General features: G+C 42.4%; 1 protein-coding gene across 2 annotated transcripts in view; it reads right to left on the reverse strand.

Moving 5' to 3' along the window:
* NLG-3 (neuroligin 3) overlaps positions 1–27,496 on the reverse strand; it is a 551,048-nt gene that overhangs the window by 193,414 nt on the left and 330,138 nt on the right. The window contains exon 2 of one of the 2 annotated variants that reach the window (XM_069134073.1): positions 20,300–21,419. In XM_069134073.1, coding sequence (XP_068990174.1) covers positions 20,300–20,708 — 409 coding nt within the window. In that variant the 5' untranslated portion in view covers positions 20,709–21,419. Of the gene's footprint in view, positions 1–20,299; positions 22,621–27,496 lie in introns of those variants that run through there. The other variant, XM_046616522.2, reaches the window with a different exon arrangement.

Consider the following 27,496-nt stretch of genomic DNA (forward strand, 5'->3'; position numbering starts at 1 on the left):
TGTCTATATATATTATCGAAATATATTACAATAATACAATCTAACGAACGAAACGTCGGAGATTTGCGAAAAAATATAACGTATCTTGTCCCAGACGATTTATTTGCATGATTCATGGAGTCGAGTGTTTTGGAAGTTGAAAAAGAAGAGGAGCTTTCAACGAGCGAAAAGCTTTCCAGACCATTTTGGCGCTCAGTTTTTTATCAGGACAACGCGACCCCGCATACATAAATTTGGTGTAAAGAAAGAATAAGAAGTCGATGAATAAAATTTTAGCCAAACTGTTAGAAAAAAAACGTTGATGAAAACTTGGCAGGCATAAATACGCCCTGTTGAATTTGCGATTCAGCCGGTTTGACAATGGGAGAGCTTTAGGCGTGTGTAACGAAAACCAATAATTATTCATTCTCTCCGAATCCTGCAGTCACGTATAACGGCGTGTATCAACGCTGATATACCGGCAGGTCAATCCGGACAGTTTCGACCGTATATCTACGGTCCACCATGCACGCTGTAATATTTAGTGGGAGTAAAACTCGGTGCGGAAAGGAGAGAGAAAGTTCGAGCTTCCGGAATCCGGAATTTCAAATTTTTCAGTGGCGAGACGACGAATTAGGCAATTTTGTTAAGTTTCTTGACTAAAAATTGATACTTTTTAGCAATATTCACAGTTACTAGGTAAAAAGCTCGCTGATATACGTAAATGCAAAAAATATCGGAATCACAAACGAAAGCTTAAACGTACGTATAGATGCTTTGTTTCAAATCGCGTAGAGATCAAGTTTGGAAATCTAATAGATTCGGTGCATTTTCAAGCATCGATATCCAAAATTTCGTTCATAATATTCCGCCATCTTCCGTTTTAATATTTTTTACACGATATTTGAATATTAAATATCGAACGATCATCTCTTAATAAATGCTGTGCGATTCAATGATTAATCGACAGCTTCGATTATTCGTTTTTTCTTTTTTTTTTTTGATCAATCAACGGTTTCGGTTAATCGTCTTTCCAATTCTACGATTTCGATCAATCAAGTAATCAAAGTTGCCTCGTAACAATTCTGCAGGTCAGTCGGTATGGGAATCAAAACGTTTGATTAATCGAATATTCGGAGAAACGATTAATTAAAATCGTCGATCGATCGTTTGATTGGAAAAACGATAAATCGATTCATCGATGAATCGACCGAATCAACATTTAATCGCACAGTTCTACTCTCGTTAAAATTCCGTCCAACCCCCCTAATTCTCCCCTTCCTAAATCCTCTCTCATTTCCACACGACGACGATTATTGAACAAAAAAAAAAAAAAATTTTTTTTAATTATCTTTCAAAATTCTCCGATCAAATTTCATACACAAGGGAAGAAATTCTTTTCGAAACGATACGACAATAACGATCGCATCGGGGTTTAGAAACGGGGGCCGAGCTTAGTCGTCACGTGCAGACGTCACTCTCGGCGAAAGGGTGGTTGAACACGGGGGTGAAAAGGGGTGAATCCACGACGTTGCTTGACGGGGCTCGAGGGGTGATCCTGACGAGTTAAGGGCTGGTCGCAGGTTCTGCCGGATGAAACGTGGGACACGGGAAACCGGCGATACGCAATCAGCCCTCGTGTCATGCCTGCCTGAAAAGGAGTCTCTCGTCACGCGTAGGTATAAACTGCGTAAACCAAAATATTGACCTCCGCATCCTCGGGGACAGATTTTTCCCCCTTTTTTTTTATCCCGGTTGATCCGCGTGTCGCGGAGCTTAACCGACGACGAGTCGTGGTCTGAAATTTCGTTCCATAAAAAAACGCACCGGTTTTCTCCCGTATGTTCGGCTCGGCACAGAGAGAAATTTTTAGTTCCGGTTACCGTTCGGTCTTTAACTATTTTCATTTTTTACCACAATCGAAAAATTCTAGGTATAAAATGAAAATTGGAAAGTTTAGTATCCGTTACTATTCTTTCTCATTACCTTTCGCTGTTGCTAGATTTTCTTGCAACTGTTGCGAAAATTTAACGCTTGTGCAAGAATAAATTGACGTTAAAGCCTTGTTTAGCTAAAAAAGTAGAGTAAACCTCAGAAACTGATTTTGCGTTGCAATTACCAAAAAAGTATCGACGATAGCGCAAAATGGTTAGGCGCACCTCGTTTTTCGTAGTACCAACAATATTCAAACAGTTTTTTTTAACGATACTTGTTTTACTAAATTTCTCTAGTTACTGTAACGAATGAAATTTTTCTCAGTGTGGTGCTTCGAGTGATCGACGGGGATCGAGAATCCTTGTAGATAGATCTTCTGCCCTTCCATCGCATTACAGGAAACAAAAGTAACGGGCGGGCTCCAGAAAACAAAAGGGCGTATTAATCAATCAGCCATTCCTTACAGCCCGAATTCCGCAATTCCGAGTCGATCGACTCGACGGTATTAATAAACCACTGTGGTGGCCTGGGTGTGTATAGGTTACATGTATGCGTGCGTGTGCGATGTTTATACACGCACGTGTGAGTATGCACGCCGTTGGGTAGTCAATAAAAATCTACGATTCCGCAAACCAATTCCGCGAATCATTCCGCGGAGTCGTATTTCGCGATTATTCCTCAACCCTGACCAATTCCAATCAAACTCAAGCCCTCTCTCTCCGTAATTCCGACCTTCTTTACGCGTATTTGCTCGATTTATCGTGCGTATAATTCACGGTGAAAGAAATTTGGCAACCGAATGGTACAAGAATAATCGATACCGTTTTTTTTTTTTTTTTTTTCACTTTTGTATTTCCAAGTCAAGAATCGTTACAGATCGAACTTAGTTACAACGCGTTTCAACTCCATTTCTCATGTTGTAGCCTAAGGGGGTATTATAGTCCAGAGGTCTGGATTTCGAAAGTTTTTTTGGACTTGACATAGAAAAAAAAGAAACATATATTTTCACCATCCATTTTATCTGAGAATTTTTATTGGCGTTTCAAGAACTTGCAGTTAAATTTGCGTATAAAAAAAGAAAAAATGGTAATCGAACACGTTATGGTTAAGGTGATTTATCCGAAACAGAAAAATAACAAATTTTCTTGATAAATAGAAATATCGCTATAATCCGTACCAAGTAGAAAAACAAAATTACGAAAATGGCGACTGCTTGAAGGGAAAAATGAATTTTTTCACCACTTTTGAAAAAGTTTTTTAATTTTTTTCAACAGAAGTGACAGTAATTTGGCAATGCCCATGTCAGGGGCTATAAAGGGATATATACCGAAAGTCGATACTAAATTTCAAGTCAATCGGTTGAATAGAACTCGAGATTTTATACCAACGAGATGTAAAAAATGTAAACGCGTTCAAAGTTCATAATAATAATAATAAATATATAAATAAATTTCTTAACTTTTGCAAATTCGACATCGGCTTTGGGAAAAAATATTCTTAAAAGACGTAGCTATAATAACATGCAAAAAATGAATCGATTTTTTTTATATTTCTAGGCTAAAACACCCCCTTAATCCGTTCACTTAAAAATGAAAATAATAACTCAAAATGCCTTGATTTGACTAAAGAAACACTTTTTGGACGATTTTGATATGTGTTGGACTTGCTTCAGGAATTCAGTTTTATTTTCATCAAATTTTGCGTTTCTCTCGCAATGTGAGAATAGGTCTGAGAAAACAAATAGCGGCGATCGATGTTCCATACCCTTGACAATTATTTAACATGCGGTATATTTCGAGAAAATCGTAAAAAAAGAGAATCAAGATTGCACGCTTATGGACTATTAAAAAAAAAAAAAAAAGTGAATGGGTTAAGAGACATTTCGACACTTATGGGCAGGTCTGACCAAGCGGGAATGCACGGCTACAACTGTAACCAGGCTGCAGTTGAAACGTCTGTGCCATTATACACAGGTTGAATAAGAGGAGAAAGAATTGCAGCGGTCCGTTGCAGCGGTGCACTTAGCGACCGGGAACCTTTCGCCCTCGAAGCGGTGTCCTCTGCTTTTCTCTTAGGTGCACTTGCCCGAAAGTCGTTGATCCGAAACTAAGCGGTTTAATCCGAGGGTCAAAAGTCAGGTTGAAAAAATTGGTCAAACCGTAGAGTTTCGAGGTAAGAAACAAAAAAAAAAGAAATGTCTGCTAATTTCGATACAGGTGTCTAAAAACTGGAAATCCGACTTCTATCCGCAAAGAAATAAATGCAGATAGTATAGATCTTTCTTTGCGGTTTATAAAAAAAAAAAAAAAAAAATTTTTCACGTATACTCGAATAGTTTTCGAGTTGCTGCAAACGACGAAGTGTCTGGGTCTGAATCGCGGGTATAAAGGCCTCGAGTTCGTTCAATTGCACATTGAAAACCGGGCTTAAGGTTGACGAACGGAATGGATGGCGGGTAACGAGATATAGAAGGAGAGTAAGAGGCACCATCGGCGAACCGTGAATTCCGAGCGAGTTTAACCGGAGGTTCGAAAAGGGCCAGAAGGGAGTAAGAATACAAAGAATAAAAAGAAGAGGGGCTTTAATCCACCCGGTAATGTGCGGAGCAATCCGCGCCCCCGATCGAGCTGATCTATCGGGTCGTGGCCGATTTAAAGATCGCTCGTGACACGTAAAGTCGCGAATTAGAAACGGCGAAATGAATATCAGGGAAGGAATAAGATCGAGCGGATGAATGATGCATGAAGATGCGAGAAGATCGGGGGGTGAAATCTCGGTCCATCTGTTACGGCGTCCCATCCTGGCGGCCACATAATCGAATATCTGGGATCTGAAATCCGCCCCCGTTGAAACGCTGATCGAATTACCGTCCCGCCGGTTTGACTCGTTAATCGAGTGAGGCTCCCGATCAATTGGTTCGAAAATTTGACACTTTCCCGGTCTGAACGTCTGCTCGTCTCGCGACGTTGATCAGCATTCAGATATTGAAAGATGAAAGTTAATCCGAAGCCCCTCGCTTCCTCATTGATCGTCGCGGGTTTGAGAAATGAACAGGGGAGGATAAGGACGGAGGTTGGGCGGAAAAAGAGAGGATGGAAAAGAATGAAAATCACCCAGAAGAACGAAGGAAGGAATAAAAGAAAGTTGGAAGAAAAAAAGAAGGAAAATAAAAAAAAAAAAGAAGTGAAAAAAAGAATCAGGGGACGGGGGAAAGAACGCCGCAGGGTACGAGGGCACAAAAGATTTCCGATTTGCTTCAGCAAGCCATTGCGAAGCGCCTTTGTCGCGGCCTTTTTACGGTTATCCACCAGCCGACCATCAAGCGGCAAAATTTTCGATCGGAATTAATACTTCACGGTTGTAAATCGAATGTGACTGAAATTTGCAAAGCCCCACTTTCGAATTGCCGAGAAGAATCGGCTTGCTTACAGTTTCGATTAACCAGACTGACTGGAAAAGGTCGCGGGGTCAATTTTTCTTCTATTTGACAGGATGCATCGACCGTTTTAAAAAGCTTAGGGACGTTTTTCAAGAACTCACAAAATTAACTTCGGGCACTTTGCACTTTGCACTTTGAAACGACGAGCTTGCGTTCACGCGATTAGTCAACATCACGAAATCTTACAGTCCATTTTTCTTTCAGACTTGGAAATGAAAGTGACAATTCCAGACGATGAAATCTGCTTATCAACATCTAATGCAAATAAAATTCTAAAGGAGTTACATTTTTCAATGTTTTTTGCTAAGCTTTAAAAATTGCGGCAGTACTCATTGACCACCAAACAGTTTCTTTCGATTCTGGAATACATGGATATCATTCGAAAATGTTGCAAACGCTCTTCAGCATCTCGGAAAAAGCTTAAGGCATTTAGAAACTTCAAGAATATTGTATTCCTCGTGCCAATATAGGCAGAATTTGCAATTTTGCACATTCTACAATTTCGGTTATCTGTTTAAATTTCGTGAAAATAACAATTTTCACCCATCTCCCACGGCGTGTTGTCTTGTTATTGTGAAACGATCAACGATTTCAAATCTTGAAGAACGTTGTCAAGAATCTCTGTAAGAGCCTGATTGGATTTAGAAGGATTACAAAATAAAAAAATACGTGCCGCATATACTTTCCTTCACGTTGATCAATATCGATCGAACAGCGTTCTACGTAGCTTGACGATTCTGAAACGTTGAAGAGAACCTTTTTCAGCGTTCATTAATAAGCCAAAACTCGCGGCTTCTCCACCGCCTTCTGAATTAATCATAGGAAAAGCTCTGATTCTTATCAAGCCCAGTCAGGCTTCGGGGGGTTCCTCGAAGGGCGGGCCGATGTGTCCGGCGAAACCCGAAAGCCGTCGTAACGGAGGGAATGGGCCAGACGGTAGCGTTGCGGAAACGAGGTTTCTTTTACTGCTGCACCTTTTAGCGGTGGCCTGGCTCCCTTTCCCTCTCGGGTCGGAGCGGTTGAACTTCCCTGAGTAATAACGAGGTTAGGAAGGTACCGAAAAGCGTGCAATATCGGGACTCCCATCGGCGGCAAGGCTGTCGTCCAGTCGGTCCACATCCCTCGGGATACGGGCAGCGTCCGCGTGTCCATCATCTCCAAGCGGTTAGCCTCCGCTTGCGGAATTGCTTCCGTTCCGGTTTGCCGGCCCGCGCATTGTCGCTCTAAAGGGACCCGAAACGCCCCGAGCCATTCTGGCGGTACGTGTGGCCCGACGGAATGCGTAATTCGTCATCTGGCAACCGTAGTTTGCGTTTTACTGGCTAGAAGCACCGGCCGTGGTTCCCCCCCCCCCCCCCCCCCCCCCCACCACCCCCTTAACGGCAGAGTTTGAGACTTCGAAAACGGGCTTCAGACCCGGCAGCCACGCCTCGCACTCCACAGACCGAACGGAACTCCAAGTATCGCGGTGCCGAGGAAATCCACCAGCTGTAACACACCCTGAGTTCATCGCACGTGAGGCTTCACGCGCTCACGTTTCGCAGGACAAGGTCAAGCGCCACTCGCGACGAAGGTACTCGAGGTGTACTTCGGTGATTGTCCTCAATCTGCGATACACTTGGTACATCGGTGAACACCGGACATGTGTTTTTTTTTCACGTGCCAACTCGGTCGTTAAACGGGTGAAAACCACCCTCAGGTTTACTTCCAACAAACAAGGAATACAACTTCTGACGGTGAAAACACCGTGCAATAGGTTCCACCCAATTCAAAAATAATTCCATAATTTTTTCAGATTTTTATCTTAACTCTAAGCCGTGCTCCAACGAAGGTGGAATCCATTAAACCCTTTCAGGGACACATCGGATCTCCCCAACAAATTTAGATGAAATTTGTTACAGGTGGGTATCCTGGGTCACTGATTACGAATCTGAACTCAAAATTTGATAATTCAAAGTGGCAGATTCAGTATGGTGGACCAGAACCCCAAAAGTCAGCAACCTAGAAAATCCCCGAGTACCGAGTTTTGTCGAAATCAAATGACTTTTCGGATTTCACTCCGTCATACTGCATCCGATCTTCGAAGGGCAGGCCGTTCGAAATTCAAAAATGACCTTTCCAACCTCAGAAGAGTCTCAAAGAAGTGAGAATATGAAAAAAAGGAACTAGGATGGAGTCATCTGGTTACCAAGTGACGGTCCGTGTTAATCGATCGGATGCCTGGAGTATTTCGAGTAAATTTTATACCCAGGTCGTTCGGTTCTCCAATACACATCTTCCACCCCTTAACAATACTCTGAGAAGTCAATGAGTCTCGAAAGAGTGGAGAGAGCTGGGGAGTTTGATAAGTACTCGGTTGTATAAAGTGCCACCCGAAGAGTCGGAGTTGGTTCGTTTTAATTGCCGGATTTTTTATCTACGTAATATCGCACGTTTATCGCCTCGGGATGGGGATGGGTATGGAACGAGGGAAGGAAGGGGGTAAAGTAAGGCGAAGCGAGGTATAAGTAAGAGCTCGGGCGAGTACGAAGGTGTAATTTTTGGTAGTTAAGCATAATTTAAAAAGTTTTTGCCGGATTAAAAGTGGAACTGCAGGACCATAACCAGAGCCGCGTTAGCGTTCTCCTCTTCTTCCAGTTTCCACCGGTCGAGACTTCCCGCAGGCGGTGTAAGGTAAGACCGCATTCATTCCGTTCTTCCTGGGGGTGCGTTTTATTTTTTACGCGACACCTTCCGCCCTCGAAACTCGTAGGAACTCTTCTTACCTTCGGTTTTTTTTCATACTTTTTTTCGTCCTCATCTTCTTCGTCTTCTTCTTCCTCTTCTCTTCCACGTTCAACGACTCGCTCGAGATCGTCGACAAAAAGGGATTTAATAACACAGTTGAATATCGTGCTTAAATTACAATACCTGCCCACCGAATCACGGCAGTCGCTAGGATTTCGCAATGAGTTTTCCTTTCCGCAGTAAAAGAAAGCCGTCGAGCTTCTTTCACTTAGCGTTTTCACTCCTTCACCTTATTCTTACCCCTGTGTAAACGCGCCGCCGAGAAAGACTGCCGCCAGTGTTTTCTACACTATCAAATTTCCAGCACTGTCAAGCTCATTTCTTAAACGACTCCGACTCTCGCTTGAGTTTTAAAAGGGGCCTGAATTTTTTCAATTTTTTTATTCACGACTACAAGACCCTGCCTTCTCATCCATTGTCCTTCTCTATTTCGAACAAGGAAACGCCCACAAGATATTCCTCTCACATTGTCACACGTCTTGTACCTTTGATCGCTTGAATCGAATCGAGGACAAGGAGATGCACTTAGATCAATGTCCGTACGTTGAGAATAAGCTTGCACGGAATGGATTTTCATCTGCTGCGTTTTAATGAAACGAACACTCCGTTAAAAAATGCAAGATTTCTTATTTCTGCAGGACAGTATCGCAACCCATCAAGATTCGTCATGACGTTGTAATGAATCGCTCAACGTCGCCTTTAGTATCGCCAACACAGGTCATTTTTTTCGACCAAGAAAACGATGACGCGTAGTCGATATAAACGGTACAATGTTTAGTTCGTAAAAAGTATCGCAGTCTGAGTGATGGTAATTTTCTTCACCGATTGCACAATTCCCTTGACAGAATCAAAAAGAATTGACCCTGAGAAAGCCTTTTTCTACCAAATTTCACCATTCCTGGCACTTTTCAAGTAGTACACAGGAGCTCTTCCTCGTTACAAGAAAATGATTTGGCAAATGCCTTTGAGATGGTTCCAATGAGTTCGGAATAGCGAGGATTGCAGAGGAGTGATTAGTGGAAACCCTTTGTCCGCATGGTCCTTCCTCGAAGGTTTTTCTAATACATCGTATAGCTAAATTATCTGATCATCTTGAATCAGATATCGGTTGTCGAGAGATTCCGAGGAGGACGAGGATCGGCGGAGAATCGAGAATATCGGGATTCTCCGAGTGGAGGAGTGGAGGAGTGAAGGGTGAGTGATTGATACTTGGTCCGAAGAGTTCGCGTGGTGGAGAAACTCAAGTAGCGCTTTCGCCGCTTTCTCTCTGGCGTCTCGAGGAAAGGATACGACCTGGAGAATTAGAGAGCGTTACCAATCTTGACCACGATAGAGTGGACCCAATATCTCGGCGCCGTTGAACCCGTCGGCAAGTTATTATCCATCTCCCGATAAGCAAGGAAGAGAGAGAGAGAGGGGGAGAATTTCGGGTTCAATTTCACCCCCAAAAATGCCCAAGAATATGGTGAATTTATCTCCGACTAGGGAAGCGACGGTAAGGATCATACCGGACCCTGAAATTGGAATTTCTGATCGCCGCTCGTGCGATCTTTCGGGTCTGATAAAGAAGGCGAGTTTATTACCCGGGAGGCTCGGGTCTAGGGTGAAACGATCGAGAATTCGCCTTTACCCGTAGTCTAATTAATGATAATTACACTAGAGCCTCGGATCTCAAGTGAAAAGATTAACGGAGCCGGAGATGAAAGGGCGGGGAGGGGGAGGAGGCGGATTGAGTGCCGCGAGGGTTGGAGGCCTTTGTTTCGCCCTCTCTTCAAAAGAATCGGTAAGTGCCTCAGCCAGCGTCCAAAGACGTTACGAGGGACTCGCGTCTCCCGACTCGTCTCCAATTAAGGAGGTCAGCATCCACGTCCCACCCAACTTACCTCGGCGTCTGGTCACCCGTAACTTGACCTCCAGCCGACGGCCCTTCGCCCTAAGCCGACGGTCGGTGGCTTGCCGACGCTTCTGAGATCACTTGCGCCTTTCAGCGTAATCACGGAACTCCCGTGTCCTTGTAATTATCACCTGCACAGATTCGATTACAACCTCGCGCTGCACTGGCTCGAGTTGCTTCGAATAGTCGAGACTTCTCGCGTGACTCGGATTTCGTATCTTTTTTTTAATTCTATACCGTAAACCATTGCGGCGTTAAAGTTGATACAAATTGGCGGTTGTCGACTGCTGCTGAACAATTTTTACGTAGCGTTGGACTTGCATCGAATATAGCTAGATTGACACCGAATTATTGTCGACGGAAGTTCACGCCACATTTTTCTCGTAATTTGAAGGCCTTTTCAAATCCTATATAAACGTAATTTTTTCCCGTGAGGTTCGGGACTCTGAATGGTCAGGCAAACGCTTAGGTCAAGTCGCATCGAATTGAATGTTCGAAACTTTGGACGTTGAAACTCCGCACGATCTGAAGGGTCAAAATCTCAAACGGTCGGATCAACCGTCGGGTCAATTTGACGGCAAAAATTTCAAACAGCGAAGAGATTGCGAATAATAAAAAAGTGTCTATACTCTCAAATCGCTGAAGGGATAAATTTCCAAACGATGAAAATGACCGACCCAAAAATTGGTAAAAACACAAGACAACGTATCACAAAAACGTCCAATAATTACAATCATTTTGAATTTCGATGATACGAAGTTTCGACAACTTTGATGTTTTGAGTACATATTCGCAAAATGATGATCAGAATATCGCCATCCCTGACCTTTGACCCGCAACAATTTCTACACCTACGTCCAGTGCCACTTGGCTTCGATAACAATCCGGAGGAGTGTAATGAATGTGGGTTGGCACTAGAGAGGCAGAGGATTGCTGCAGGGTTTGGGCACGGATTGTGGAATCGTAAAAACGGTAGGTAGGACAATTCGGAGATAAAACGAGGCTGAGCTTCTAGGAAATCCCGTTAATGTTGCTACGTGCCAAACATTTTGCGGTTACCCAAAATTCACAGACGTGATACTCAGCCGTTTCTCTCCTTCTTCTGCTTTGTTTCCCTCGCCGCAAGAATTTCCGTATTTATACGACTCGACCTCTTTTTTTTCTATGTGTAAAACACACGTACTGCGTACGCAAAACATACACGGCGTGCGGATGAAAAAAAAAAACATTTAATTTGTATCAAGTTCTTCTCTGGAACTCCGGCGAATTCGCACGGTTAAAAGAGACAAAAAAAAAAACAACCATCCACTTTTGAAGGCCGTACCCGTTTCGCAAAATTAGATCCTACAAGCTGTATACCCTAAACGTATGATGAACAAATTTTCACGGTCGTAAGTAAATTGCCTCTCGGTAAGACAAAGTGAGCATAAGACTAAACTCGTTTTTGCATTAGTAAATTCCTTGTTTTTTTCTCCCCTTCGTCTAGATAAAATGAAAAATTTTTTAACGGAATGTAGAAGCGAGTGAAGTTTTTTTTTTTCAACTTCTACAACTCGACAGATAAATTCTCTTGCGATACAGTTCTCTGTTACGCTTAGCGACGGGAATTTTTGTATTGTTTTGGCTAAATCCGTATATTGCCGAAACTTCATCGAGAGCTAGCGTTTGATGATGAAAGAAAAACAAAAAAAAACAAAATTTGTTTCATACGAAAAGTACTGAAACAGCGAGAAAATAATTCCCCGACAGCAAAAAAGCTCGCAATGCGTCATATGAGAGGGGGAGGGAGTTTCTCGCTTGATTAAAACAGTAATTTCTCCAGCGTTCGATATTCAACAGTCAGTCACACGCGTGATTACCATTCCGAAATATCGAAGGGGAGGGTTTGGCGCGTAACAGATGTCGGACTTCTGTTCATAGTTGGCGAAAGCAAGAGCAGACGCACAAAAAAAGCTCTCGTAATGCGTGACAATCGGAGGGTTGGAACTTGCAGATTTGCCGAACGCGCCAGACACGCCTCGGTCCCTCGTTTATTATAGTTCGGCGAAAAAGTTCAGTCCGCAGTTTTGATATTTGCGTGAGAACCCGCCTCAATGGTATAAAAGTTGCGAGTATTGATTGTCATCGTCCGATATCCGGAGAGTCGAATTACCATTCGTTATTTATTAGAACGAAATATCTAGATAAGCATATATTTTAATAGTTTTACCAACTGTGGTTCGACGAATAAGGAATACTTTGGAGGAACGATGTAACAAGAAAAAAAGGAGACAGAAGGGTTAGATAAAAAAAAAAAAAATTAAAATCAACTCAGATGTCAAATCAACGATTAAATAATATGAAACTTACAGAATTGTTCGAGTTGAAATTTCTGACGCTTTTTTCTCAATGCCTGAAAATCTATCCTTCCAATACAATCCGACATGATTTACATCAGCCGCAAGCTCTTTAATTTTTTACACCATTAATATTCCAGATGTACCGAAGCTTTCGTACTTGTTATACAACTGATAAATCACGATAATCGCAAGGATCGACAACGCGCGTAGATATTAACTTTGACCATAAAATAGTATAAATTCAAATCTGAATCTGGATCTGAATCTTGTGTTAAAAAGTTTTCTTTTTACCCTGCGGCGAACCAACGGCGACGATTGATGGGATTGACGAAAAAAACCGTGAGAATGAAATGGGCGCGGTTTAAGATGATATCGCGAGTCTTTGAGGATATCGAGCTTGCGGGCTTTACGCGATACCCAAACCGCGATCACCGGAAGACTCGAACCATGTTTTTCCATAATTGTGAAACAATCTTCAGCCGGCGATCGGCGGATTTGTACATATATACATGTATACATAAATATACTCGTACACACACACACATGTACAGGGTGATAAAATGAAACGGAACCTGAGCAGCGGCCGTTTCGAGTGCCAGCGGACGACTGCACGCAACTCGGAGCAGCTCTGTAATCATTAGACGGGATCGAGGCGAAGTTTCGTTTTCACCCCCCGCCCCCTCCGTGTTCCTTCGCTTCCCTTTCTTTCCCAGGCCCAATATACATGTATACATATAACATACATACGAATATGCATGAATTTTTTTCTCTTCTTTCCTTCCTCACTAAAAACCTCATTGTCCCCGGTTAATATTTCAAAGAACTTCCGTCCCTACCCGTCCCCAGTTTTATCGTGTTCCCCGATCGTTATAATAATACCTGCGGCTTCGATCCCCGGTTTTTCCTACCCTCGATCCTCTTATTTCCCATTTCTTTCCCCGGGAGAAATACGTCGGTGCGTGTAATCGGCGTCAGCTCACCCCCAACCCTCAGGGAAAGTCACCGGGCGCGGTGAAACGGCGTGAAAATTTGCACGCAGAATCCAACCTCGAGTTTCGTACGTGATACGACGCGAGTCTTCTTCGTTTCCCAATTACTTTTTGTTTGTTTTCTCACCTGCCGCGTTATACTCGAATCTATAGAACGAAGTAAGATTGCGGCAAAAAAATGCGTTCTTTCCTCGTGGCAATTTTTCTCACATCGCTTGTGAACGATGAAGAAAAAGGTACGTACGGCCGGATGAAAATTTTTATAATGGTTTCACGGCCTCGACCGAATAGCAATTGACTCGTTTTCGTATTAAAAAGTGAACGCCTCGTTTTTCAAAATCTCACGTTTAAGCGTACGTCATTGAGAGCCGTAAAACAGGCCTTTTTCTCCAAACATTATTTCCGAAGTTACGAACAACGATAGACGCTTGGTTTTTTTATTTTTTCTTAATTTCTCTTTTTCAATTCGAATCGTCCGCTTGTCAGCTTTATCCAAATTAAGAAAAAACAAAGTCATCCAGCTTTACCGATTAATAATTTATTAACAGTAACGTGCAGCATCGGGCACGATGAACGTCGTCGAACTTCGGAAACTATGTTTGAAAAAAAGCTTCCTTTACGCCTCTCGAGGTTCCCTAAGCTCCGTAATGCGATTACAGTACAACAATGACGATTCCATTGATTATAACGGGAGAGAGATCGACAGGCGCTTTAAGCTGTTTCCAGGCTTACCGAATATCAATATACAATATCGCGTCTTCGTAGACAACGGGACGGAAAATCCCGTCTAGGAGAGATCAAGCGTTGACAAGCAACGTTCCGAAGCAATCAAGAGACAAAGATAACGATAACGGAAGCGAGTAAGTAACTTTGACGCGTGACGCGCGTGAGCTTCTCGAAACGGATGAAGCTCGAATGACGGCCTCGGGAATATTCATGCAGGTTTGAGTGGCGCGTGGCTCGCTCGAGGGTTGAAAAGGGGCTGCGCGACTATCGGTGATAAGTGCCAGCCTAGGAGACATTCGGAGTCGTGATTCGAGAGCTCGGAGGTCGTGGAGAGGCGGCAGCCGACACGGTTATTTCCGAGGACTTAGTTCGGACCGGAAAGCAAATTGTTCGGGTTATAAGGACGGTTCGCACGCCGGTTCGACCGAGCCTTGAGCTTTCGACGAGTATCACGCCCGAGGCGAAGGTATCGTTCAGGTAGATGCGATAAAGGAGCACGATTCCGCTAACGGGAATCAAGGATCTCAACTGGACTTCTCGGATTTAGGAATGGGGAATTTATCCTCTCGCAAGGAAGATATTCCGGATCGATATCTTCGATTTCATATCTTTTGTAACATGTTACGGTAGACTAAAAACTAAGTCACACCATTTTTTTTTTTTTTTTTTCTTCTCTCATCTGTCGTTAAACATTTGAAACGGGGTGAAACCATCCCCCGAAATAAGCCGCGTCAATGGGCGATTTGGTAGTTTTTTATTTAATTTTTTTTTTCCATTGAGAAAATTACGTTGTTCATTTCTTGGAATGGTTAAAAAATAAGAACGGGTGAAAGTGCAGAATCACCCCTTGGCGTGCTTTACTTCGGAGGGTGGTTTCACCCCCACAAAGTGTTTAATGGCAGATAAGAAAAAAATAATACGTTTCGCTTAGTTTTTAGGCTCCTCTATTATATTACAAAAGAAATAAAATCGAAAATTTTGTCAGATGCAGAATTCTTATCAACCGTTGAAATTGGTTAGGTCACCTTGCGGAAGATTGACAAAATTATCATCATTCTACTTAGGATATCAGATACTACATTGGATCGACGAAAGTTAAGACTTGACCAATTTGTTTTATTATGCTCACCTTCTAAATTTTGTGAAGGATCGATTGTACAGAAATCAATTATACGGAACACATATTCTACAGAATATGTTCTGGAAAATTATTTTTCTACGCAAAATTTTCCTGCAGAAGAAAAAAATTCGAAGGTCGCATCAGAAATAATTTTGCGTAATTTATTCTAAAGTAAGATTGTTTTACAGAATATTTTTCTGGGGAACATTTTTCGCCCAAACATAGTCTGTGGAAAAACATTCTGTAAAAAAATATTCCGTATAACAATTTTCCGGTAGAAAATATTCTTTCGAACAATTTTCCTGCAGACAAAAATATTCTGTGAAAAAATATGAACACGTAATTCATTTGTAAGCCTGCAAAATTTTTCTACGTCGTCGATGTAACCGAAAGCCGGACGAATCGATTTGGACAAAATTTTGTCCATCGGTTTGATTCGTCGTCCGTCAAACCCTTCGCACGTTGTAAGAAGAATGTTCTCATCAGCCATTTCTGGCGATGGCGAAATGCGAGTATAAAAATATTCGCTCAAGAAATTCCTATTTTCGCAAACAACGAAAAGGTCTTTCGGGCCACTTGATAATTCGCCTCGTTTCTCCCCCTCCCAACACTAAATTTTCCCGCCAGTGTCACGTGACCTCCTTTCCAAGTCCCGGCGGTCTCTCCTTATTCGATCCTCCAGCGCGAGTCTGCTTCTCGGCCGGGGTTACGTGAATCTTAATTAACGCCGGTGAGGAGCTCGAGGAACGGTGAGCGAGTGCCGAGATATCGAGTAGTAGCGTGGATAAATATCGTGTGCAAATACCGAATGGGGCTGCTGGGTTATACGGTTTTATTAACGAGATGGAAGGGCAAACCCTTAATTTACAGGTGCGCCTCAACGACTCGGTTAGGCGTCAACCCCACGGGGAAAGAAAACGGGGCCCGGCTCAGAAATATCGCTCCTGACTCTCGTTTTATACTCGCGAAATCTTTCATTCCTGTTATTTGAATTTTGTTAACGATATCGAGTAATTATTCTCAACGTATCAAATCTCTTCGACGATATTACGCGACGGCGGAAATTTTAATACAACACTCCGACCTGTACTTTTTTGCAATTAATTTAACCCCCAAGAACTTTGCGATATCGGTTTAACTTCTGTGTTGATTTTCATGTATCGATGTAAATAAATTCGTGGGTTTGAAATTTTGATCCTCAGTTGCGAAATCAGGTGGATATAAGATCTATTCGTCACCTTAAGGATGAAAAATTATTTCGAGAATTCGCGATACTCTTCGATTCTACACTGAGAAAAATTTCATTTGTTACAGTAACTAGATAAATTGAGTGAAACAGGCATCGTTAAACAAAAACTGTTTGAATATTGCGCTATCGTCAATACTTTCTTGGTTGTTGCAACGCAAAATCAGTTCCTGAGGTTTACTCTAGTTTTTTAGTTAAACGAGGCTTCAACGTCAATTTATTCTTGCACCAGCGTTAAATTTTCGCAACGGTTGAAAGAAAATATAGTAACAGCGATCGTAATGAGAAAGAATAATAACGGATACTAGAATTTCCGCTAACAACTAGAAAACTAATATTCATTTTCTACTTAGAACAATATTTTTCGATTGTAGTAAAAAATGAAAATAATCAATGACTGATTCTCGGTCGAATAAAAATAGCAAAAAATTGTGAAACGTACGGCGGTATGGATTTTGATCGGATATTGGGAGATGAATTTCGGGTCTCTAACAATAAGCGATCGATTGTCGGTTTCGAGTGGCGGAGGTGCATCGGACCGTGTCTTGAAACTAATGTCGAACTTTTGAGTGATCTGCCCATCTTCGAAGATCAAACTCCTCGAGGAATTTCCCGCCGATGTTGTACACCTGACGTGGATACTCGTCGAGCTCCGTGCAGTATATTGGTACACTTTGTAATATAACAGGGCAGGAATCCCGCCGAGGTGGGGTAATTTCGGTGATCAAGGATGCGGGTTTCACGAGCCGGAAGCTGATACACAGCCGCTCCTACACGTGGTTCAGAAATGCGGGCAATATTATCGGGCGTGAAGCAATTATTATCACATTATTAATAATAATCAGGGTACACACACTCCGTTATAATATAACGCGATCCGTCCGTAATTGGATACCTGGTTACGCGTTGCTAAGTTATAAACGATTCGGCCGAGATATTGCCGGTGAAAATTTCAGCGAGAAAAATACCGCCGTATAATATCTGCGTATATTATCGTGTGTAATTAATTAAAACACCGCCGTGAGTAAATTGCTTCGATATTACATACATCGGTAATTTATAACGGGACGAGGACGGATTTCGAAAAAGTCATCACCTGCAAGCTTTTTCATTATTCTCTGTGAAAAGTAATTTCGATTTGAAGATACCGAACGAACCAAAAAAAAATAAAAAATAAAAAATCATCGATAGTCAAATGACGATTCACAGTTAGCGTAAAAAAATAAACCATAAAAAATAATTCGACGCTGAGGGAGAGCGATGATTCTTGTTACGCGACCCATCGAGTCACGTATGACGAAGAATGTAAGTTCTGCTTCCGGGTTGCAGCGAGGCTGGCTGGGCGTGGATTAGACCGTTCAAGAAGGGTAAATGCATTCCCCGGGCTCGCGTTACGGAATTTATGGGAGAGCGGACACCTGGCTATAAAATAACACTTCCTATTCAAATCGGCAAATTAACGGTCTCTCCCTGACATATAGATATTCTTTGTTCACCGACGTTCCTCCACTCGCCGCGAAACGAATTATGGCCCCTCGCCGAAAGGACACGCCGAGAAATTATCGTCTCGAAATTAGGCTGTTCTATTTTTTACCTCATTGCTTGTTTGTTTGTTTTTTCTCGACAATTTTTCAATACGTACCATCACTTTATCGTTTTTCATATCACACGTGCGTGAAACGTGTTCGATTAGCAAAGCATAAGATCAAGGTTTAAAGTGTAAAAGTGAAATCAATCAAAATTCATTTTCCATAAATAAAGAAATCCATCGTTGATAGAAACGAGAAACCAAAGGTAACTTGCAATTTTCTTTTCTTTTTTGTTTTTTTCTTTTCATCTTCTTCAACGCACAGAGTCGCAAAATACGAAATAACATCTTGCTAAAATTAGGACGAGATTAACCTGCATCATCAGCATCGGCAGTGAGGTATAAAAAATTGTATGAAAATTCGCGGATGATTCAACTTTGGCTTATTTTTATCCCAGGGACTCAGTAACAGGGTAAAAAATTCTCGTAGAGCTGTTTCAAGGAGCCGCGAGGAAAGAATGAGAAGCGGAAGAAAAATCGCGGAGTGGTGGTAAGAAACGGAGAAGAAAAAAAAAAAAAAAAACGAAAAAAAAAGAAAGAAACCAAGAATGAAAGGAAAGCAAAAAGAGGAAGGGTGAAGAGGAAAAAGGAAAGGATACGACACAAGGTACGAGGTATAGTCGAGACACTCTTCTTCAGCCTTCCGGAGATCCTGTCTGTAACCCCATTACAGGCTCACTTCAACCTTGATAATTTTTTTTTTATTCCAAAAGCTACGTCGGTATATATTGTTCGTCAATCAATTCCACTCAGAGTCACTCGATTCTTATCCCCGATACAACGTGGCATAGAAAATAACACAAGATACTCGATCAGTGTACGGATTCTTTTTAATTTTTAAACGATCCAAGTATAAACGTGTAGGTACTTCGGAATACGGAAAAAATCAAACCACGAGTATTTTCACCTTTTTAACGATACTTCCGAAGCTTACAGTCGACACGTAATATTTTATTGTTTGATTTTTTTCCACCTCAAGTTCGAAAAATGCAAACTCGAAAGCTTAGCCTGAACTTTAATCCGCACATACGTAAAGAATTCTCTTCACCTCAAACCCTTGGTCTAAATTTGGCAATTGCTACGATCAATCTTCTCGGTAAATTCTAAACTTTTTTCCATTTTACATAAATTTTACCGTTTGAAAGGTTGGAGCATGAACAGAATCTTCCTTTGTGGGTTAAGGGGTTACGTATACCTGAGCGGATGAAAAAAAAAATGATTTTTCAAAAAGGTTCTCATTCGCACAGTACGTAATATCCTTCCAGTGTCTATCCTGAAATTTTTATAAAGAAATTCGCAGTAATGCTAAAGTTATAGCGTTTTGTAATCGACTGGTCGAGCGGCGTAAAGGACATTAAAGAAGGAAGAACGAGGTTGACGCGGTAAAGAAAAAAAAAGATCTAATGGAAGATCCGTCATATGGCCCAGGAATCGACGATTTCGTGTAAGTTTGAAATAAACTAGTTATTTCATACTAAAAATTTTAAGCGCGTCTTTCTCGAAACATTGTTTTTAAAATCGGTACCGGAAATATCTCCGCGACTACCGGACTGATCGGGATGTAGTTTTGTACAGTGATGTTTCACGCAATAATTTACTACTTGTCGAACCGTTTTTTCGATAGCTGTCATAGTTTTTTTTTTTTTTGTTTTTTTCATTTTAAGTACAAGTACTGAACAATTTTGAATAAAAAAAAATCGCCTGTTTAATTCCAGAGACTGCCGTGGCGCGAAAAAATTTAATTTTCAAATTTCTACAAGTACGAGTTTTATCTATCCAGTGCAAGAATTTTTCATTTGTTCTTCAGATAAAAACAGTGGAGACAGGTCTGGTACCGCAAACGCCATCGACAAAAACAAGTCCCAAGAAAACGACTGTAAATTTTTCACCGTTTGTAATTTTCCAATCAAATTTTCACACAATACAGATAAGATGTCATACTTCACAAGATTGTTAAATGAAATTCAGTTTCATACACGGAGAAAATTCTTAAACATAACACTAGTCTTAAACCCTTGAGTGTTCAATGTTATTGGCGATGCGTGAATCGTAAAAATTTGAATCTTCACGGTCTGAATTTGTAAAAGATGTTTAAATAAACAAACACCTGAAGGGTCGATACGTCGAAAAACAATCGATGCTTCTTTGATCTCCCTACAATTCCAAGATTTATTTCCATATTCGAAGATTCTTGGATTGTACGAGAATTTGAAACAATACGAGGAGCGGGGTTTCAAAAACATCCTTGAAAACTCACCTTGAACCGGTGCGTAAATGTTGAGGTAGAGACAGTCCTCGCTCTGGTTTTTCAGATAGGGAAGAAGCCGCCTGAGATATTCGAGCCGACCCCTGGGTATTTTTTCTGATAAAACAGGTAACTTCTGGGGACAAACGGGTCCGAATTTGTCGGCGATCTTAACGCCCTGCCAAAGCGCCCCGCTGACCGGAGGCATGAAGCGGAGGGATCCGATGGGTGGCGAGGCGTAAGGAACTCCCCTGAAGACCTCGACGCTTTCGAGGTATCGTTCGAGGTTAACGATGACGCCGGAAAGCTCGCCGTACTTTGTCCTAACGATACGCGAGCTCAACTCGGCGTGACTCGACGTGACGATCATAGCGTAGACAATCCCGAATAGGAAGCTGCATCGGCGGCAGTTCCTCGTCATATTGCCGCGGTTTGACCGTTCCGAAAATCGTCAACGAGAACAACCGGAAGCCGCCACCGGCGACATGCCGCCGGGTGGTCGCAAGCTTGAGCTTGAGCTTTGTGCTTTCAGCTTTTCCCCCCTTATTCTCAAGCTGGCGTCATCAAGTCAACGATTTGGAAGGCAAATTGCGGGATCCCTGATACCGATTCAGCCTTGAATCCGCGCGTAAGCTCGACGGCCATGAAAAGCCCAGCGTCGCGACGCCGAAGTACGGCTGCTGCATCCCCGCCGCCTTAATCCTCGGTTCGATTCCTCCTCCGCTTCTCAGTTTGCCGATCGACGTTTATCGCCGCCAATTATATTCACCAACAACGTGCCGTTTCAACGAATCCACCACTTCCTCTGTCGCAGCGGCAGGCATTTCTTACGAATCGGTCACAGGAACACTATTTCATTTTTTATCGCGTGCGTCAGGTTACGGTAAACGTAAAAAGCCCCTGCCTTCAGGATCTTGAAGAAGAGGCCGACCCTTGGATACCCGCTGTTTGATCTTCTTCTTATTCTTTCACGCTGCATCCTTTTGGAAATGGTTCGACCATCGTTCGATAGAAAATTACTAACCACTTGGCGTTGATCCGATTCGGTTCCGACGGAAGGATTTCGCGCCTCAAACTTCAGAGTTCCGACTTCGTCGCCTTTCTTTTTCTTCTTCTTTTTCTTCTTCTTCTTCTTCTTCTTCTTCTGCTACTGCTTCCTTTTGAATCGCGAAAATAAGCTGCGGGCTTGTTATAACCGCTTGAGACAAGTTCACGCGTGACAAGCCTGACAACACGCTGACAACTTGATTCCGATGTCGCGAAATTCTCGCTCATTCGTTTTCGGCATGCTGTTTTAAATCCGGAACGAGGTGTCAATACGAATCCTTGGTCGACGACCAGCCGTAACTTCGAATCCTAAAATTTCGGTCAATTCGCAAGACCCAATTTCCGTTGCTCGGAATATACTTAGTCGGTCTTCGTTGAAAATTACACTTCAGGAAGAAAAGTGTGCTTTGTTAAAGGAGGACGAAGTAAATTCTTTTATTTAAATAAAAAAGAGGATAGCGTTTAATTCTTCACCTCTTCGCGTTAAAGGCTTGCGTTAACATACGCAAGAGGTAAAAATCACTCGATGCCACACTGCCATGAAAATTATTCCACAAATATATTAAACGCGAGTACAATTATCATTTATATAATCACACTCCGGCGCTTTGTTAATCCTAGATGTATATTTTCATCGTTAGAATCAGTTATTTCATACCGAGAAACGTTTGAAAGACGGTAAATTTTATTCTCTGTTAAAATCTACGTGAAAACTGATTATCCTTGTGTTTGATTATTCTTGTGACGCGTAGCGTTTAGCTTCTGTACCGATATTAGTGCTCGGTGTCTTTTGATTTTTTTCTCACTTGATCAAAGAAAAAACGAAAATAAAAATAACCAAAGGGAAAGCAGGAAGAAAAGAAAAAACCAGTCACAGTAATCGCACGATCAACGTTATCTTCTTCGCAGCCTCTATTTTTTTCTTTCTTTCTTTCTTTCTTTTTTTTTTTTATATCTTTTCAATTATCGAATCCGTAGTCACTCACTGTGCGAAGAATTCGACGAAACGCAACGAGCACTGAACAAATTATTACACGCACAAATTATCGACAATCGCATGCGGTACCACGTGCGACGAGTATTATTATCATGGACCACACTCTCGATCGGTTATATATATATATACACACATATAACATTCGAAATGGGGAAAACCGATGATTGCATCAAGCGTTGTACAGCGATTGAAAGCGATCGTCGAATGATTGTGTGAAGAGAAATGTCGTGAAGTGAAAAGCGACGAAAGCTCGAACGAAGAAAAGATTCGCGAATAATAAAGAGAACGATAGAATTGCGAGAGAGAAGATGAAGAAAAAGAGAGCCAAAAAAGAAAAAAAAAAAAAAATAACGACAAAACAACAACAACAAAAACAACAGTTTCCTTCACCGTACGTTTCGTGCAATGTGTATGAAACGCGAACTAACGCGACTGTTCGTCGTGCTCGGAGGAAGAGAGAGTTCGTTGGTAAAACTCGCGGGGGAGAAATCGCGATTGAAACTCGACGGGCACGAGATTACAGCCCTGGACCGCTCGCTCCGGGTTCGACGTTGCTGTTCGTTCGACCCCCGACAAACTGGCGTCAGGCGAAAGCTTTCCTGTCAGCTGCGCCGGCGCCGCGCAAGCCTTGCTGAAGGGTGGAAGTTTCGTACGGTCGATACGTCAGGGGCAGAGGGTGAGATGAGGGGGCTAAAATTACAGGGTAGAAACTTGGTTCGAGTCTGGGATTGGAAATGCGAAACGTAGATGCCGATTTTTGAACCCTCCGGCTCCTCCTTTCCATCCCCCCGCCCCCGCCTCGTGCATTCGTTTTTGCGTCATTATCACTTTTCTACTTCGTTGTTTTTTTTTTTTTTTTTTTTTTCGGGCTGATTGCACGACGCTTCCATGGTATCGGCGATTAGCGTATCACCGATTTTCAGTTTCGTTTCGATGCCTCGTTTTTTGTGGTGTTTTTTTTTTTTTTTTTTGTTTCGGTAAAAAAAAAAAAGATTGGACGAAGAATAAAAACAAAAATTGACAAATTTGACCACGATCAAGAACAAACGTGTTGCAATATTAACGGTGAATGGTTACTCACCCAATTTCGAATACGATTCCCAACGAAGAGCAGACCTGACTCGATGAAACAATGATTGAAGAAAAATGTCGAAAAAATTTACAGCGTCAAATTTCAATCCACATTTACCTCACCCTGCAGTTCCGCGGATAAGCGACAAGCAAATACAATGTCGAACGAATGTATACGAACGTGTCGAAAGAGAACGGAAACACGAGCAAAGGTTTCCACGATAGGAATGGAAGGGTGGAGGATCGTCGGGAAATACGAAAAGCTGTAAAGTGCGTGTGTGGTATGTGTATATATCTATAAGAAGTCGTAAACCAGGAAGGATCCGCAGGATTCGCGGATAGGTACCCGCCTACTGTTTTACTTTTTTCGCTTTCCACGGTGTTTCATTTTTTTTCCTCCTCTTTCCTCACGTTTCTTTTCCTTCTCTCTTATATCCTCGGGAAATATTTCATCCCCGAGTCGTAGTTCTCAGCATGGTGTAAGGTATAGTGCACGGGGAGGAGGGGGTAGGGGTAGGGTAAAATTTTTCAGGGGGGATGCGTGTGTGTGTGCGTTTGCGGGGGTCATGGGTGGTATAGTTATAATAATACACGTGTAGAAGCGCGTGCATAAACAACGTTGACATTCTCTTGACGAAGAAGGATACCCACCCTACTTCATCCCTCCCTCCATACCCCACGGGCGTGATTTACGACGGGCAATACAAGAGAATGATTCCACCTCGGAATATTCCGTCAGGTGCAAAAGTAGGCGAACGTATACATACGTATGTATATACGTGTGTACGTGTATCCACATAATACGATACGTGCCCAGAGACGTATGGCTGGTGTATCGATGTAGCCAAATGCACTGTCTGGGGGTTGAATTTTTTCATAACAAGGTGGAAATTACAGGGAATCGCAGAAGAACTTGCGAGACTCGGATCGCCTTATAGCCAGATTCCACTTAACCCGTCATCGTCCCTAACGTCACTTGACGTTTCTTCTTGACTCGTGCGGTTTGCTTTTTTTTCCTCTATCTTTCCCCCTCTCCATGCCAACCTTCGCTGCCAACCCGCAACTCAGACGCCAGACGCCGTTAAATATTTACCTCCATTTTCTCCGAAAACCCCGTAACGTTACCCTCGGCTGCTTGTAATGTCTATGCCTGCGTGTGCGTATGCGTAAGTGTATACCACGTGTGGGTGTTTGTGCGCAGGCATAGATTTCATTCGTCACGATGTTCCGCAAGGTCACGGTTAAACATGGATGACTCATTTCTAGAAGTCAAGACCCACGACAGCGTCTTGAATCAAAAGCTCCGTAAAAGCACGGTGATGGGAAGAAGAACGGTCTTCAAACGGATGCAAATACCAAAAATGTTTGATTGCGAAATCACTGAAATGTTCGTTTTCTTTCTTCTCTGAATCACTTCGTACTCGCACATTTTTTTAAATATCCATAAAGTTCTTTCGTAAGGCGTGTGTTGAAGACTTTTTGGAATCCGAGTTTTTTGATTCATTCAGTTAGCTTCTGAAAATGTTGCGACAGGTGCGTAAGAGGCGGAATTTTCGAAAATTCTCTCACGGCATACCTTACGCGGATTTTACACGTCTTTTGCTTTTACCCGCCTCTTCGACCGTCGGCTGAAAATTTCTGAAAGACGTTTTATAAAGTATCGCACATCCTGCGACTCTTTATCCTCGATTCGTCCGAATTAAAAGCTTGTCGATTTTCCTCGAAATACGTGAAATTCTTGTAAAAAACTTATTGAACACCGGTCGAATGGTTTGAACAGAACCGCGTTGCCTCAGAAGTTTCAGACGCGTCTACCACAGCTTTTGCGAGCTTTTCAGGTAAGAAAATCTGATAAGCCGGTACCTGTAATTCTCACACGCCACCGCGCAAACTTTCATCGTGACCTTTTTTGTCGCGTCGCACGCATCGCGAAACACGGTCAGATACGAGCCTCGCTGTTTCCTTGCGCGATAATTATTCATTTTGTCGCCTCGTTGTAAGTACACATTGGCATTCGGGTCATTGAACGAATTGTACGCGCCAAGTAAATCGGCGAACGGTTTTATCTCGTCGAAAGGCTGATATCCGTTTCCGAAATGTCCAGCAGGCGGATAAACGCGTTTACCGAGCCGATCGAAGAAGCTCAAATCGTCTCGCTGACATCGGCGTAAACAACCGCCAATCCGTCTCTTCGATCGAGCTTTTTAACGGCAAGGAGAAAGAGGGCGAAAATCGGAGGGTGAATTTGTAGGGGGTTGGAGAAAGTACCTCGCGTTCGCGATACAAGTCGGGATGGTAAAAGTTAATTGTGAATGAAGAATGGGGGCGCGATACCGTCACGAACAAAGGATTTCATTGTCGCACAAACGACCGGGCATAAAACTAAATTTTGGCTCAACACGATCGCGCTTATCCGCCCTCGGATTCACGTTTCGCACCCTCGAATCGTGTCAGCTGCACTCCCTTTAACCAACTCCCGTTTATTCCCATATTTCGCAAATACCAAAGCTTGCAGGTATTCGAGTTCGCGAATTACACCCAAGGGCATCAGAATTTTTTTTCACACATTTTTTGGAGAGTTAATTTCAGTCCCGTTATTCACCTCTGCGACATTTTCTACAAGATGCGCAGCAATTTTTGTCGAATCGTGTCGATTGCATTTTTTGAAAATGGATACACGAGGAAGAACGTAAAGTTCGAACACGACGTTTCGTTCCCCGTTAGTGATTGAGATTTTTAATCAACGAGAAACTTGACGTTCTTCGGAAAATAAAGCTGTACCGAAAAAAAAAACGGATCGATCGAACTCTCGGCAAATTACGATTGTCAAAGGGTGAGAAGAGCGATACTCGCTGCAGAAGAGGCATCGGGGAATACCTGCCATGTGCTCATCTGACAAAAGAATTTTCGTTCAAAAATACGACGCCAAAGGAGGATCTTCGGAGCCAAGCCGGGTTGATCCGATATTCCTCACTGCTTTCATGCTTTCGCTTGTGTATATCCAGTACTGCTAAACCATGACGGTTTCACAAATCCTGATCCCAACGTGCCGATACTGATCCTGTAGAAGATCGGCAAACTGACGTCGTACGGTAACCGTGTTATAAAATACGCTCATGGAAGAAATTCTTTTCACAGATCGAATCAATTTTCTGTACCAAACTTTATAACTTTCACGTCTTCTCACTGCAGGAACAGATTATTCTTCGATGTAATCATAAATTCGCAAATAATAAAAACAGAAAAAAAAAAATTAAGAAAAAAGCCTTTCCATTATTCCACGATTTTAAAATTTCAACGAAGATAGCTGATTCGTATATTTCGAGTCACCGCAATATCGTATTTTCACGTTCAATACAATTGCAAGATTTCGGTAAAATTAAGTTTTAGAAAATCTGACCGCAACTTTCGAAATACAGGCTCGAAAATACTCCGATATATCGAAAAACAGGCTGTAGAAATGAAACAGCACGTACATGATTTTATAACGCTTTTGCTAGTGGAAATAGCAAGGAAAATTCCGGATACAGATTCGGTTATCGACACTTACAAGCCAAGACGCAAACCCTCTTCTAGAATTTCGAGTGTGGAGGGGATATCCACTCTTCTTGCTATTCCACTTTTACTATAATTGACTTGTTCTGATCGTGTGATTGGAAAAAGTGAATAGAAAATGATATCCCAAACAATGTTAACAGTCCTCGATGTTCACTCCAACAGTATTTTTCAAATATCATGGAACAAGCTTGTTGCGTTGCGATAATGCGTACAGGTTAACAAGTGGAACGACTCGCACGCGTACATTGCAGAAACTCTGGATTTTATCTGCGCCGTTTAAGCAACCTCGTATCACATCCACCCACACACACCTTCGCGCACCTTTCAGACGGGTGAACTCTGGGAAGGAGAAGAAACGGGCAGGCGACGAAACGATCCGGCTATAAGGCAATGACGGGGTGAGAGGGAGCGCTTTTGTTGAGGGTAGTATAGTAATTATGATTTATAGGACATATGTCGAGGGGGTGAGTATAACGGGTTCAAATCTGTGAAATAAATACATCATCGTTAGGCGCCGTTTCTGCGCCTGCACCCGT

This window comes from Neodiprion pinetum, chromosome 3, assembly GCF_021155775.2.
Source record: "Neodiprion pinetum isolate iyNeoPine1 chromosome 3, iyNeoPine1.2, whole genome shotgun sequence".
Lineage (NCBI taxonomy): Eukaryota > Metazoa > Arthropoda > Insecta > Hymenoptera > Diprionidae > Neodiprion > Neodiprion pinetum.